Source organism: Monodelphis domestica, chromosome 1 (assembly GCF_027887165.1).
Source record: "Monodelphis domestica isolate mMonDom1 chromosome 1, mMonDom1.pri, whole genome shotgun sequence".
Lineage (NCBI taxonomy): Eukaryota > Metazoa > Chordata > Mammalia > Didelphimorphia > Didelphidae > Monodelphis > Monodelphis domestica.
The window spans coordinates 713,534,227-713,550,161 of NC_077227.1; the positions used below are offsets into that span (position 1 = coordinate 713,534,227).

Below are 15,935 nucleotides of genomic sequence, written 5' to 3' on the forward strand. Positions count from 1 at the left end.
CTTTTTAAGATACCTGTCTCTCTTAGGAATGTTTGTAGAGCAGTAGAGCAGAAGGGACATATCTTAAGTCCCTACCTTGTTTCAATTACTTAATATGACCCCGATGAGAAATCTAGCAACCCATAATAATCCCCTGTTCTCCTCGCATCTCATCTGTCTCCTGTAAAGAGTTAACTTAGAGGATTCCAGTTTTTTGAAGTGAGAACAAATCCCTGACAGGAAAGTGGAGGAGGAGTATCAGGGAGATTTCATCCTCAACCAATTGTGAAAGGTTTTCAAGGCCAACACCCATTTGTAGGGACTATTTCAGCAATCAGGATTTGCTTCTGAGTCCATCACTGCAACAAGAGAGAAAGAAGCAAGCTTTTCAGCTTCATCCCATCATTTTAGAGCTTCAGTTCCACTTCTTCAAAGGTAAAACCCAAGTTTTCAGTCTTGTTAACAATTTAGGGGCTGCTGCTTCAGACACTTTTATATTGTTTCTTTTTCCACAGCAGGAAGATGGGATATTATATGGGACAGTGTTTTAATTACTTTTAAGATCTAACAGCTTGTTCTTCTAGCACATTTTTGACTTGTCTATGCAGGAGACGAGAGCCAATCTATAGTGCCTTGGGAAGAATATTGGTTTGGCAGCACATGGAAGGGATAAAGCATATCCTCAAAGCCTGAAGTCCTATAATTATTTGTCTTAGCTCCAGTTTATCAGGAAATGAACTGGGGAGAATATATATATAGGGAAGTCATTTTTCTATTACTTAGAGGCCTTTGATCTAATGCTATGATTCTTGCCCTAATTGAGGCCAATTTGGTGATACCATCCAGCCATCTTGAAATACTGGGAATATGTCTTTCAAAATGCTTTATTATTTCAATATCTTGAATCTATCCTCCTACAGGAGATGTTTTACAACTTTCTCATTCATTCAGAAACTGCTTTCAGTGAGTGCCTAAAGCAGATTGAGGATAGATTAATGAACTCAGAAAAAAGGCTAGAAGCTATCAGGAAACTGACCTCATATTAAGATATGAATGCAAAGTAAAGGGACTTTCCTGTATTTGAATATTCATGATGCTCTTTTTCTTTCCTCCTTAGGTATATCTAGCAATGGACTCTTACGTGATCCAAATGAATGGCAATGGTGATCTTTCCTCAGTCCTTGATGTCCATGTAAACATCAATGGAAGAAATACAGTCTCAGGGAAAATGAAAGGCAGGAAAGCTAGATGGGCAGTGAGAGCCTCTGATATGTCCAAGAAAACTTTCAATCCTATCAGAGCCATTGTAGATAGCATGAAGGTGGAACCAAATCCAAATAAAACCATGATCTCTTTGTCAATAGGTGAGTACTAGACCATCACTTCTGAGGTAAGGGGAACTCAACTACCCATTGACTTAGTTTATTCCATTGATTATCTGAAGAAAATGGGTAAAAATGGAGGTGAAAGTTCAGATGTGGAGGGACCTAGTGGGAGAAGAGTGTTTCTGTCTTGCTCACTGATTATGGAATATTATTATTCTCATCATGGTTCTTTTCCTTCTTTCTTTAAAAAAGGGGATCCAACTGTGTTTGGAAATCTCCCTACTGATGCTGAAGTTACTCAGGCCATGAAGGATGCCTTAGATTCCGGGAAGTATAATGGTTATGCTCCATCAATTGGTAAGTTTCCTCCACTTTGCTAATATCATTTGCTTTAGTGCTTCCAAGCACTTTTTTCTATCTTCATTCTGCTCTCTGTTTCTGTCTTGGTATTCAGAGGTTAAAACGAAAGAGGCATAAGATTCTTGGGAGAAGGCTCTAGAGGAGTTCTTTGCCTTGTTTGTGGCATGGACCCCTTTGGCAGACTGGAAAAGTCTATGGATCCATCCTCAGAATAATTTCTAAATGCATAAGATAAAATACACAGCATCTCAAAGGAAACCTATTTTGTGAAATACAGTTCTGAAAATATTTTGTAAAAACCAGGTTAAGAACCCCTGCTTAGGGGTATTCACTGTAAATCAGAAAGGCAAACTGATCCCTTAGACCTTTCTTTGAAATACTCAACACTTCCCCTTGGGTCCCACATAGCCTACTACCAAAAGACTGTCTTATATTTCTTTCTCAAAGATGTTTGTCATGTTGTTACTGATTCAGAAGTTTCTTTGATTGGTTGGGGCTATTCCTTTACTAATTTCCTTCTCCCCATACCCTCTGGAGGCTTGAGAATAGAACTTACCGACTCCATGAAAATAACTTCTTTTATGTTCTCCCTGTACTTCTTGTTTTAAGATTCCAATTTAATTGTGGTTCTAGCCAGAAGCAAGGGAAAGGGGTCTTAAGATATGACTATTCCTGTGAGTGGCTAGGGCTAACTGGAGATAGAAGCCTTGAGAGTTGGGGAAGATAAGGAACTAGGAAGGCCAAGGTGTTGGAAGAGGGTAGAAGTTCAGGTGGAAGAGGCTGCAAGGATGATTTTATTGAGGGTGAGCATCCTGGAGGATCATTGATAATGGCAAGGGTCTAACCAGGATGGAGTCAATTTCAATGAAAGAGAGGTGGGAGGCAGCCAGGTAGTTTAGTGGATGGAGAGCCAGGCCTGGAGAAGGAGGTTCTAGGTTCAAGCCTGGCCTCAGATACTTCCTAGCTAGGTGACCTTGGGTAATCACTTAACTCCCATTACCTAACCCTTACTCTGCCTTGGAACCAATATGTAAAATTGATTCTAAGATGGAAGGTAAGGATTGGAGGGGGGAGGGGAGGAAGAGATGATATGGTTATTGAGTAGCAGAGGGAAGATCTGAAAATGAAATTGGGAAACTAGGTACTATGCTAACTTCTTTCCCCGGCTCTGTGTGTTAAGGGATATGAAAGAAAATGCAGAAAGATATTGTGTATTCAGGAGAAAACCAGGTTTCATTGGGCACCAGAAGGTCTATGAAGATGAAATCTAGAATAAAGGAGATAGCATCAATAAAAAAAGATTCCAGAGTCCCTAGTAGAAGTTGGCATCTAGGCCAAATCCTAATGGCTGCCATGCTAGATCTAGGGAAATGGTGTGATACTAGGAAAAAGATAAAGAAACCAAGGAAAAATCCATTTTTTCAATAATTACTTATTGGTAAATCTCACCAGGTTACAGACTTTGGGGAACTAAGCAGGTTTCTTTAAGCATGAAATTATACAATATATGTGCTGGGCAATTATTATCCCAACTTTACAGATGAAGAGATTAAGGCACAGAGAATTTAAAGGATTTTCCCAGTAAGTAGTTGAGGCAGGATTTGAACCTCATGTTTTCTAATAGTCAACATTGTTTGCATATTTTCAGGGAGGAAATCCTACTCATGAATCTCTTGTTCTGTTTCCAGGTTATCTGTCTAGCAGAGAGGAAATTGCTTCTTATTACCACTGTCCAGAGGCCCCTCTGGAGGCTAAGGTAACCAAGGCATCTTTGCAGGCTACCATTGCATAGACTGAAATGAAGTGGGAAACTTATTCTGAGCTTCCACTTAGGGAAAGCCCATGTCTTCTCCAGCTCCAGATCACAGAAGTCAAATAACTTTAGAACTAAAGGAAGGGCCAGTTGTTTTGGTCCTTAAGCATCTTTAGGGATTTTGATTACCAGCACTTTAAGGTTGATTGAAAAGCACCGGACATTTGTTATCTCACTTTGAAAAAAAAATAAGTACACTAAATGGTAAGACATCTAAGCATCATGGTCAGTGGTTAATTATGCTCAATTTGGGATTAGGAAGAACTAGTTTCAAATCCTACTCCTGACACTGGATGATTGGCAACCAGCAAGTCTCCAGAGCCTCAAATTCAGTGATTATAGTCATAGATTGCAAATAATATGGGTTGACCTAAACTTACAAATTATAAAGAGTTGAGGATCTGTATTAGTGAAGGAAGTTCCCAAACTGATGGATTGCAAGTCTTTGTTGCTGTTGTTCAGTTGTTTCAGCCATATCCAACTCTTCATTACTTCCATTTGGGGTTTTCTTGGCAAATATACTGGAGTGGTTTGTCATTTCCTTCTCCAGCTCATCTTACAGATGAGGAACTTAGGCAGGTTTGCCCAGAGTCACACAACTAGTAAATATCTGAGGCCAGATTTGAATTCAGATGAGTCTTCTTGACTCCAGGTCTGGCACTCTATAGAGTGGGCCACCTCGCTGGCTCACAAGTCTTTGACGTTTTGATTTATTATTAATGTTTATAATTGTTTATAGTTTCAATAATTGCCTATAGCAGAGAAGTCTGAGTTTTGTTGTTGACTCCTTTCAGTTGTGTTTGATTCTTCATGATCCCATTTGGAGTTTTCTTGGCAAAGATACTAGAGTGGTTTGCTATTTCTTTCTCAAAAAGTAGATTGAGCTTTAGAGCAGTTAAAAGATTAAGATCTTTCGACTGCAATTGCATATTGAATTGATGCCAAGGTTGACCATGCCAGTCAATCAGGACTAACTGCTCCCCCCACCAACCACTGATGTTTTTGGTTGGTATTTCCCAAGAGAGAAGGCCTCCTCCCCAACTATATTATATCTCTAGCCAGGAGCAAATAATTCAGGGAGAAAGTCCAAGGACGCTATCACCTGAGAATTTTTCCCAATCCCAACAACAGGGTTGCATTTTTAAACATGGTGGCTAGCTGAGGCATGACCAACTTTCTAATAAAATTATACATATATAAAATATATGTACATATATGTTTATATGTGTATGTGTGCATGTATACACATATGCATACAAACTATTAATCTTCTGGTTTTAGTTATAGAGTATATATTTAATAAATAGTATATAGCACATATATAGTTTATATATACACTGTATATAGTATATATGAGTGTGTGTATAAATATTTGCCTACAAGTCATTAACCTTCTGATTTTAGCTCAGTAGAGTCAATTTTGCTTTAAGGGCATAGTGGAAAGACTTGGTAACAAAGGTCTATATGTTTGAATCTCAGTTCTGTAGATAACTGCGGTAAACCAACTTGATCTCTTGGAGGCTAAGTTTTCTCATTTATGAACTGAGAATAATAACCCACCTTGAAGATGGCTGAAAAGAAAATACTTTTCAAATGTTAAAAGGCCATAGAAATTCGAGATAGCCTTTCATTGGCCAGAATTCAAGAGTAAAGTTTTTTCTCCTTCTTCCCAGCTCGCTCCTTTGGATATTAACTCTTAATTCCTCAATCTTTTTTGAGATTTCTGTTATCCAGAAATCACCACCTTAATTAACTCATTGTGTTCTGTGTAGGATGTCATTCTGACAAGTGGCTGTAGCCAGGCCATCGAACTTGCCTTAGCTGTGTTGGCTAACCCAGGACAGAACATCCTTATCCCCAGACCCGGCTTCTCTCTCTATAAAACTCTGGCTGAATCCATGGGGATTGAGGTCAAACTTTACAACTTGTTGGTGAGTGGTCTTTTGGGGGATCTTGGGAAAAAAAGATACTTTAGCAAGGTTTCCATAAAAATGGTGACAGGCTTTCCAGTGAATAATGTATGAAAACCACCAAATAAAATAATGTTTAAAAATTTAAAAAAAATGGTGACAGGCACCCTGTCACAGAGCCTGCCCATGCTACCTTCTTAAATATGACTGTCTATTTTATATATGATTGTTGTTGACTTGTAGTAGTGCTTTATATATAAGACACTCGGAGCTCTGCACACTTACTAAATGTTTGTTTATTGATTCCTAAGCTCAGCTACATGGGGCTCCCATGTTCTAGATGATGAATAAAAATTCAGGGACCTATGATTATCTCATAGCTAACTATAGAAATTTTTATCCACTCTGTAACTTCTTTCAAGGTCTTTAGGATTTTGTTCTGCCTCCTTAATGATGCTTTGGGCTTTTCTACTATCCTCCTGATCCCCTCCACACCCAAACATCCTCTTCCTCTTTTATCTTTTTCAACATTCCAATTCTCAGGTCTTCTCCAATGCCTTCCCTTGAGGATTCCTTACCTCCCATGCAAACTCTATACATTTTGTGATACATAATTATTTGCATATTTTCTTCCTTATTAGAAAGTGAATTCCTTCAGGACAGGGATCTATTTTTGTCTTTATATTCCCATTTTAATACAGGGACTGGCACATAGTAAGCACATCATAAATGCTTGTTGATTAATTGATTGATTCTGTATCCTTTTGAACTTCTAGGATTTTAAGGAGAAAAGGAAACCTAGAGATTATATAATCTAATTCCCTCATTTTTTTTTAATTAAACCCTTACCTTCCATCTTGGAATCAATACTGTTTATTGGTTCCAAGGCAGAAGAGTGGTAAGGGCTAGGCAATGGGGGTCAAGTGACTTGCCCAGGGTCACACAGCTGGGAAGTGCCTGAGGTCAGATTTGAACCTAGGACCTCCCATCTCTAGGCCTGACTCTCAAGCCACTGAACTACTCAGCTGCCCCCCTAATTCCCTCATTTAACAGAAGTAGACCACATAGCAAGTAAGTGGCAAATCTAAAATTCAGACTTGGACCTTCTAACCCTGCCATACCATCTTTATCCCTTCACAAAGTGTGCCTGTATTCATAATCTTCAGACTCAGATATGAGTTTGTTTGCTCCTTTATTTCTGAGGTGAAAGGTCGTGATGTGGGTAGCCAAAACTATAAATATATTTTATCATTTAAGTTAAATATTGGGTTAAGAAAATTATTAGCAAAAGCTCTAATTAAATTCATTCTAAAAAGTATTTATCGAGTACCTTGCATGTACAATATATTATTCTAGGAATAGAAAGACAAACTGAAAAACTGTCCAGCCCTCAAGGAGCTCTCCAATCTTATTGACATCTTTCTTTCTTCCCCAGCCTGAAAAATCCTGGGAAATTGACTTAAAACATTTGGAGTCATTGATTGATGAGAAGACAGCTTGTCTTATAGTCAACAACCCATCAAACCCCTGTGGTTCAGTGTTTAGCAAAAGCCACCTCCAAAAGATCCTATCTGGTAAGATGAATTCTTTTGTCTAGGTTCAGAGTAAAGGACTCCATGTTTGAAAACAAGGAGCAAGATTATCATCTAACAGGAGAGAGAGAGAGAGAGAGAGAGAGAGAGAGAGAGAGAGAGAGAGAGAGAGAGAGAGAGAGAGAGAGAGAGAGAGAGAGAGAGAGAGAGGAGGGATGGAGAGCAGGAGGAAGAGAGGGAGGGAGGGAGGAAGAGAGGGAGAGGGAGAAGGAAGAAGGGAGAGGAAGAGGGAGAAAGAGAAGGAGAAGGCGAGGGGAGAGAAGAGGGGTTTATTCCTCCTTTCATATTTTCTGAAATAAATAACTTTAGTTAATTGCTTTTTTAAAAAAATACTGATAGGCTGTGTATCTACTAAATTCTATGAATGAGATAAATTTTAAAAAAGATTTCAATGAATTCAAAATTTCATTAGAAAAAATGAGACATACATACACATAATGGTTTGAGAAAAACAACAAGACAATGTAGCAGAAATGCAACATAATATGACTGATGGAATATTTGAATACTAAGGGTCTCCAGGGCAAAGAAGTGATCAGAGTATGTTTCTCCTTTCTTTAGTGGCTGCAAGACAGTGTGTTCCCATCTTGGCTGATGAGATCTATGGAGATATGGTGAGCATTGGGCAAAAGACTCACTCTGGGTTTCTGCTCTAATGAATTTCCACCTTTAGATTACATCTTTAAGAAAGCAAACAAAAGTTATCTCTGAGTAATTTTCTTGCATGTTATACTCTCTAATCTTCTTGACACTCCTTTCAACAAATCTCTTAATCTTATAGCATGATGATATGCCTTGCTAGTATTCATTTATCTTACACAGATTCAATGTGGAATCTGCTCTGTGTTATTTGGTACATTCCTTTCTTTGCAAGCCTCCTTCCACATGTCCAGGCCAATCATCTGTGGCTTCTTTTCTTTGAAGCAACCAGAGTCTAAGACCACCTAGAATCAATGCCAATCCCCAATCTGCTTGAGATTTCAATGATTCCTCAGCTTGCCTTTTTAAAAAATCCTTACCTTCTTAGAATCAACACTGTGTATCTATTCCAAGGCAGAAGAGTGGTAAGGACTAGGCGATGGGGGTTAAGTGACTTGCCCAGGATCACACAGTTAGAAAGCATCTGAGGTCACATTTGAACCCAGGACCTCCCGAGTTCCTTTGTTTTCAAAGATGGGTGGAAGGATCAAGAGGATAACATAGATCTATGGGTCTATTCTGTTTCTAGTAGGGAATAGGATTCCAGAAGAGAACAGACAATAAGTACCATGGGCCTCTCTCTTCTTTAGGTGTTTTCGGACTGTAAATATGAGCCCCTGGCCACCCTTAGCACCAATGTTCCCATCTTATCCTGTGGGGGGCTAGCTAAGCGTTGGTTGGTACCAGGCTGGAGGTTGGGCTGGATTCTGATCCATGACAGAAGAGACATCTTTGGTAATGAGGTAAGTTCAGTGAAATCTCTTGATTGTTGACAATCAAATCTCTCTTTCATTACACAAACACTTTCATATGTCCCTTGTTTATCATGCATAACTATGAGGAGATAGAGTTGGGACTTCTGGAATTGTTATTTTAGCACTGGTAATAAGAACATATGAAATATATTTAAAATATAAAATGGAAGGCATGTTACATTTGGAGTCCAGAGTCCTGGCTGGGATCCCTAACTCACCATCTATGTGGCAACCTCTCTGGACCTCAGTTCCCTCTTTTAAAAAAGTGCATTGCAGCAGATGACATACTAGTTCTTATTCTATGATCCTATGACCCTGTGACTGAGGCTTAGAGTGTCTAAGGAAGGTACTGAATTAAGAAAAGCCACTGTCATCCCTGTTCCTACCCCAAATGCAATTTCCCTTTGCTTGAGTTAGTGAAGAGGTCTTATTCCTCTTCCACTTTGGGGTTGAGTCAAGTTAGGTAAAAAAAAGTATCTATATAAAGTGTTTACAATGTACCAGTCATGATGCTAGTTCCTGGGAATCTAAGTACAAGCAGAATGACAAGCTCCAAAGGAGCTTACACTCTAAAGGGGAGAAGGGAGGAAGCTGAAAGGGGAGGAGGGGGAAGGAAAAGGAAAAGGGGCAAATTCTGGAGACTCAGGAATGGAAGACATAACTGTCCTGGGTACTTTCCATAAAATGGAAGAAGGAAAGGCAACTATGAGCTCCCTAGATACGAGTGATTTTGGAGGTACTGACTGAATGTCCTGGAATGTTTAAGATCCGAGATGGGCTGGTGAAGCTGAGCCAAAGGATCCTAGGACCTTGTACCATTGTCCAGGGAGCACTGAAAAGCATCATGAGACGAACGCCTCAAGAATTCTACCACAATACACTAAGTTTTCTCAAGGTAAGGATGGCCCAGAAGTCTCCCATCTTTAGGGAAAGGGAAATATCCATAAGAAAAACTCTTATGGAACTCTGGGAATAACCTCATCTTATCTGTGGTCCTGTCAGTGGTCAGTCTAATTTTGGGAACATCCAGTCTGCATTAAAATTCTGAGTCTGGGGTTTACTCTCCTAACTTTCCCTCATCCATATTGGTCAAGATGGACACTGCAATGTGAATATTTTCAGGGCTCCTGGCAATCCCATTCCCCCCAGCCAAGAGTAGGATGGACATGATCTTTGCCCTGTTGACTTCTTTCATAAGTAAGCAAATATGAGGTCTAGGTCCTCATAACGGTGTCCTCTGGAATGGCTTCATTTTCTTCTGCTCCAATGATGATCTTTGGTCTCTTTCTTGCCTCTTCCAGTCAAATGCTGACCTTTGTTATGGGGCCTTGGCTGCTGTTCCTGGACTCCGGCCTATCCAGCCTTCTGGAGCCATGTACCTCATGGTAAGTGTGTCTCCACAAACCAGTGGTATAACCTAGATCAGAGGAGGAGCAAGATAGATTAGAAATGCTTCACCTCTGAATATCTTTAATTCTGTCCTAGTAAAAAAAGCACTCATTAATCCTAGAACTTTCCCCATAGAGTAGCCACTTATTCTCGTCTATGCATGTCCAGAGCACAATTTGATTTATTCAAGACTTGATGAAAACAAAGGGCTATTGTGTCAGTGGCTGAGGTGATTCCATTTATAATAGCCATTAATTAAGGGGTAGAACTGAACTCTTCATTAAATGCAAAGACTACTTTTGACCATTACACCTTCTTATAATAGTTCTTCCATTGCTTAAAAAAAATGCATCAATTTTATCAATCCCTGGATTCAGCTTCAGGATTTCTGTTAAAAAATTTCCCCTGATGCTTATATCTTTTAACATATCATTTAACCTCTGCCTGCATTTGTTTCTTCATTTGTAAAATGGGAATGGTACTAATAGCACCATTGGTATAGTGAGGATAAAATGAGATCATGATTGTATAATCTTGTACCAAAGCCCATTATTATAAGACTCTCTCCTTGATAATGATGAATTCCCTGCTCTGGGTGAGAGGAGGAAAGTCCCAAAAGGATACTCCTATTTGAAAACTCCTCATGAACTGAAGCTCTCCTTTGCACGAGCTCTTACTTCACCCTTCACACAGGACAGGGCATACTTCTCCACCAGTAAGGAGAAAGTCCCATTCCAATGGATTTTAGGTTAGGGGTTACCTTTGTAAAAGTTAAAATTAAATCTCAATAATAATATTATATTTTAAGAGATTTATTAATGATCATTAGAAATCAAGGAATAAAAAGATACAAAATAAAGACCCCGTGTCCATGGCTGGTTAGCCATTTTTTAGTCAACCCCACTCACCACCATCAATGCTAATTCTACATCAGAGAGAAGGAGCCTCCAAAGCCCACACCCTTTATCCTCTGTCTACAGGAAGTATGTAATGACAGGAAATCAGTGGGCTCTTGGGATATGTAGTTCTTTTTGAGGCTAACAAATTTTCAATCATACACCTTCCAAAGGCTCTTTGTGAACCTTAAAGCACTATAGAAATATGAGTTATTATTAGAAGGCAGTTAAATAGAACATTTTCTGGGGCTGTGATAGCACTCCTCACTCCTCCTTGAAACTGGGAAAGAGCTCTCACTTGCTTCTTTTGGGCATAGGTTGGAATTGAGATGGAACATTTCCCAGAATTTGAAAATGATGTTGAATTCAGTGAGAGGCTAATTGCAGAGCAATCTGTCGTCTGTCTTCCAGGAAAGGTGAGTGTCTTGTCTCTGTCAGTATAGTCTAGTGTTGCTGAAAACTCTTTGATGGCTCCAGCATCTCTTTGATTTAACTAAGTTCTTTTGTCATTTGGTTGGATTCAAAAATGCATATCTCACGATCTCAAAGGATCATTCCTCACATTCTTCTTTTTGTTTTCTATTTGAAAAATTTCATTGAATTAATTAATTTAGAATATTTTTCCATGGTTACATGACTCATGTTCTTTCCCTCCCCTCCTCCCACACCCCTACTGTAGCCAATGTGCAATTCCACTGGGTTTTACATGTGTCATTGATCAAGACCCATTTCCATATTATTGATATTTGCACTAGGGTGATTGCTTATAGTCTACATCCCCAATCATATTCCTATCAACCCATCTCACATTCTTCTTCAACCCACACAGACCTGAAACTTGGGTCTGACTAAAGTCAACCTATTAATAAATAATAATAATTAATAAACTAGTAATAAATTGGATCCATTAATTTAATCTATTATTGCTTTTATTTTAATATATTTCTTGAGGGCAAGGACTATTTGATTTGATTTGTATCCCCAATGCTCAGCACAATGCCTTGAACTCAGTAAGTGCATAATAAATGCTTGTTGACTGACTAAGATGTGAAAGGGAGTCATGCTCCTTCCTTACAATTCTGGAACTTGGAAACAACCAAACTTTGCACTTGGTCCTTCACTGAATGGTACTTTATCCAAAAACAGCTCACATTAAGTCAATGCCTCTTATAATTAGGAGGTGAACTATCTTAGTGGTAGTCTTGTCTGAGGTTCAGATTTTTCTAAGCTAACATTCATCTTTTTATTTTTGGCAGTGTTTTGAATATCCCAATTTTTTCCGAGTGGTAATCACAGTCCCTGAAGTGATGATGTTGGAGGCCTGCAGCAGGATCCAGGAGTTCTGTGAGAAGCACTACCAAAGTGTTGAAGGAGCCCAGGAAGAATGTGACAAATAGGCCTATCTTCCCTCCCCCATGTAGTGTATACCTTCTGGGGCCAGGATAAGTAGTGTCCTTCTGTTCCCCACTGAGTTGGATGCCTACTACTGGGAGAGGAGCCACAAAAGCACCCACCTACACCCCAACTCTTTGGAACTCCTATTGCTCCCTAGTCCCAAGTGAACACACTCTGTCTCCATAAATTCTCCTACAGTTGTATTAACATGATTCACTCCCCTAGTTTTTGGTCTCTCCCCACCATTAGATTCCCTTCTCTTTTTCTCTGTGTAACACATTAGTAAAGATTGAACCTGGTTAATATAATCTCTGATTTACCATGGAAGCACCATACCAAAAAAATGGGATAAAGCACTGAAAAGAAATCATCCAGTTGGTCAATTGTCAGTAAATAAATATTTGTTGAGCATCTGATATGTACTTTGGGAATACAAAAAGAGACAAAAGAAAGTCCTTGTCCTCAAGGAGCTCCCAATCTAATGGGAATGAAGAAAGGAAACAGAGTTTCACAAATAGCACTTGTGTTTCTGCTACTTTCTTGTACTGTGGACCCTTCACACCCATATTAGTTCTGGAGTCAAATTCAGTTAGCATCTCACTGACTTTAGGTATACCTCACATTAGATGATAGATATCACGGAAAAAAAGTTGGGTTTGGATCAAATTTTTGGAAATTGTATTTAAATGTATTTGGCGAGTTTGCTTTTTAGAAGAATCTTGCCAGGAATAATTTTTATAACATGAAGAGTCCTTTTGTAGTACAAATAATCACTCTATAATTTATCTTTTTTATATCTATATTTTTGTATATTGGATTTTCTTCAAGTGGGGGGGAGGGGTAAATGTATATGCCAGAAAGGACATTTTGAGGAGTTATTATGCAATTCTGATAAAAGAACCAGGAATACCCTGACCTGTCAGTGTCATGGAATCACTTTTGGTGTAACTCTGATGTTGATTTATTATATTATATATTATATTATCTTTTAATATGTTATCTAAAAAGCATTTATACTGACCAAACCCTTTGTTTTGCAAAGGGCATAAATTATTGTTTTTTTTAAAATAAATTTTACAAAGTCTTCAGCACTGTGGTTTGATTTTTCTCCTCTATTGAGGAGACAAATATACTTTCTTCTCTTCAGGGGGCTAGTTAGATCACCACTTACTTTTGCATACCATCAGGAATCCCTAAGGGCTATCTAGTTTTGGAATTCCATTAATTCTTTTATAGCTTCAAGTCAAATTAGATCTTATGTAGTGTGCTGCTAAGATAAGAGTGATTCAATTCCTATAGTAACATTTGGTATCATCCCTTGATTTTGCATGGCTCTGGGATAACTATCTAGTTCTCTGGGTGCTAAATTAGTTCATCAAGCAAGAAATTCTTAATCTCAGTCTTTGGGGGCACAATTAATTAGGGGATATGATGCCCTATAGCAGACCAAGCACTAGACTTTGAGTCAGAGAATGTGGGTTCAAATTCTATTTCTGTGATATACCTGGAAATTTCTAAGTCATTTGGAGATCGAGACATTTTAATCACTCTCACCTTTCTTTGATGAGGGCATAGAACTTGATGTGATAGTGCTGGCTATGGCACAAGGCTATACTTATTATTCCTCTGTTAACAGAAAATCTTTGTTTGGACCTTCACTCTGATTAAAAAAGCAAACTTCAGGTAAAGAAAATTAAAAGGAACTTATTAAAAACCACCAAGACTGAAATGTGTTGGTAGTATGGCAATGGAAGACCAATATGAGATTCAAATTGGGAACAATTTTTAAAGACAACTTTTTATATTAAGAGCAAGAAAAGCCCATTAGGGACACGTCTCCAAATGAGGATGGGTTAGTGTTATCTCAGAGATAATTTACAATCACAGTTTATAATCAGGTAGATGTAGATTTCTTAAAGAGTTTGGGCCATTATATCTCAGCTCCTCCTCCATTACTATATTATAGAGAAATGGGATTAGTGGTAAAAGAGACAGAATGAAAGCAAGGATATGGTAAGTCCAAGAACTCACTTACATAGTTACATAGGATAAGAGTTGACCACAAAAGCAGATGAATAATAGTAAAATCATTCATACTGCTCTCCTGTTATGGTTAATTCAGATACTTTAGTATTGATATATTAATAAATTTAATATTACAATGACAAACTTCCACTCTTCATCTGATTTTATTATAGAAATTTTGCAATGAAAAAAGGATGGACAGAGGCATGACAATAATAAGACTTTTCCTTCAAGGGCACAGATTGATCTGGCACAAGCCATAAAAGAACAAAAAACTCCCTTAATTCTATATAATTCCAGGCAAGAGTCATAGTTAACAGTCAGTCATGCAGCACAGTTCCACATTATTCATAGGTGTAAAGGGTAAAATTAGGGGTTATTGACTGACTATATTATACTAGTGGTTGCCAGGGATTAATTCAATCCCAATAAATTATTCAAGTCAATTTGAGATTTTTATGGTGGTTTTAATTACAATAGAAGGAAGAAATTAAGAAGAAGAGAGAGAAGAAAGGAAAATTGTATTGCTCTGGCAAGCCAGATAGGAGTTGGAGGTCAAGGAAAAGAGGAAAGGAAGAATCAGTCACCTCACCAAGGATGCTAAGGGAAGATGCCTCACCTAACCCATGCTACAGAGCTTCTTCCAGTCATCTCACCGGCAAGTCACAAATGCCAATCACCAAGACGCCAAGCACCCCGCCACGAGTTCCCAACAAGCAAAAGCCCAACGTCTCCACAAGAGAGAGAGAACAATGTCCCCAAGCAAGAGGACTGTAAGGATAATTTTAGGGTTGTGACCTAATCTAAATTAATTTTGGTCACCAGGGAATATTCCAAATAAAATACCCAAGTCAGTTAGTAAATTTATGGTGGTTTAATTAACATAGAGGAGAGGAATTAAGGAGAAGGGAGAGGGAAAGGGTGTAGGATTTCCCCCACCTGGTCTGTGCCAGGGGAAGTTCAAAGTCCTCCGCCACAAGGTCGCTGAAGATTAGTGGCTTTCTAAGAGGGTAGTGTTTGGAAGGTAAAGGAGAAAGAATCAGCCTAAACTCCAATAGAGCTCAGTAAGATGCCTCACCTGAATTAGTCTACTCAGCTGCCTCCCAGTACAATATTAAGGAAAACTCACCACCAAACCAGACAATAGCTGTTGTCACACCAAGATGCCAGAATGTTTAGTATGCTCAGCAAGCTGCCACCAGCCACCTCTCCACCGCAAAAGAGCCGGAGAGAGGAAGTGACATGAAATATATAGACGGTTTTACATTACTTTCCTGCATCTTACATGTACCAATGGTAGCTTAACCTTGACTTAGAACAGCCCAGGGGTCTGTCATCTGTTTCTGATTTGTCATTTGCTAGCATATGTCTTTCATAGGCCATCCTCCTAGATACTTAATTCTTAAGTATGGATGTAAACATTCCTGATTTTGTTAGACTAAGTAGGGTGGAGTAATCTAAAGTTCACAGGCCTGAGAGAGGAAGTGACATGAAATATATGGACAGTTCTTTACATCACTTCCTGCATCTCACATGTACCAATGGTAGTTTAAGCTTGACTTAGGACAGCCCAGGGAGGGACTGTCAGTTGTTTCTTATTTGTCACTTGCTAGTACATGTGGTCATAGGCCATCCTCCTCAATACTTCATCCTTAAGTAGGGGTGTATGCATTCCTGGTTGCTAGAATTTCTAAAGACTAAGAAAAAATGGAGAAAAAATCTAAAATTCACAATCTCCCCTGGTGATGATTGGGGGACTAGTCTCCCCAATTGATCATTAAACATAATCATCCTGCA

At 38.8% G+C, this 15,935-nt stretch overlaps 1 protein-coding gene across 1 annotated transcript; it reads left to right on the plus strand.

Annotated features, from left to right (window-relative positions):
• Nucleotides 1-289: 289 nt before the first annotated feature.
• Nucleotides 290-13,201, plus strand: TAT (tyrosine aminotransferase). Its single transcript, XM_001367387.3, has 12 exons — nt 290-414; nt 1,097-1,343; nt 1,557-1,661; nt 3,353-3,420; nt 5,250-5,408; nt 6,823-6,961; nt 7,541-7,593; nt 8,269-8,421; nt 9,200-9,328; nt 9,735-9,818; nt 11,036-11,134; nt 11,975-13,201. The coding sequence occupies exons 2-12, from the start codon at nt 1,109-1,111 to the stop codon at nt 12,113-12,115; spliced, it is 1,365 nt and encodes a 454-aa protein (XP_001367424.1). The 5' UTR covers nt 290-414; nt 1,097-1,108; the 3' UTR covers nt 12,116-13,201.
• The last annotated feature ends 2,734 nt before the right edge of the window (nt 13,202-15,935 follow it).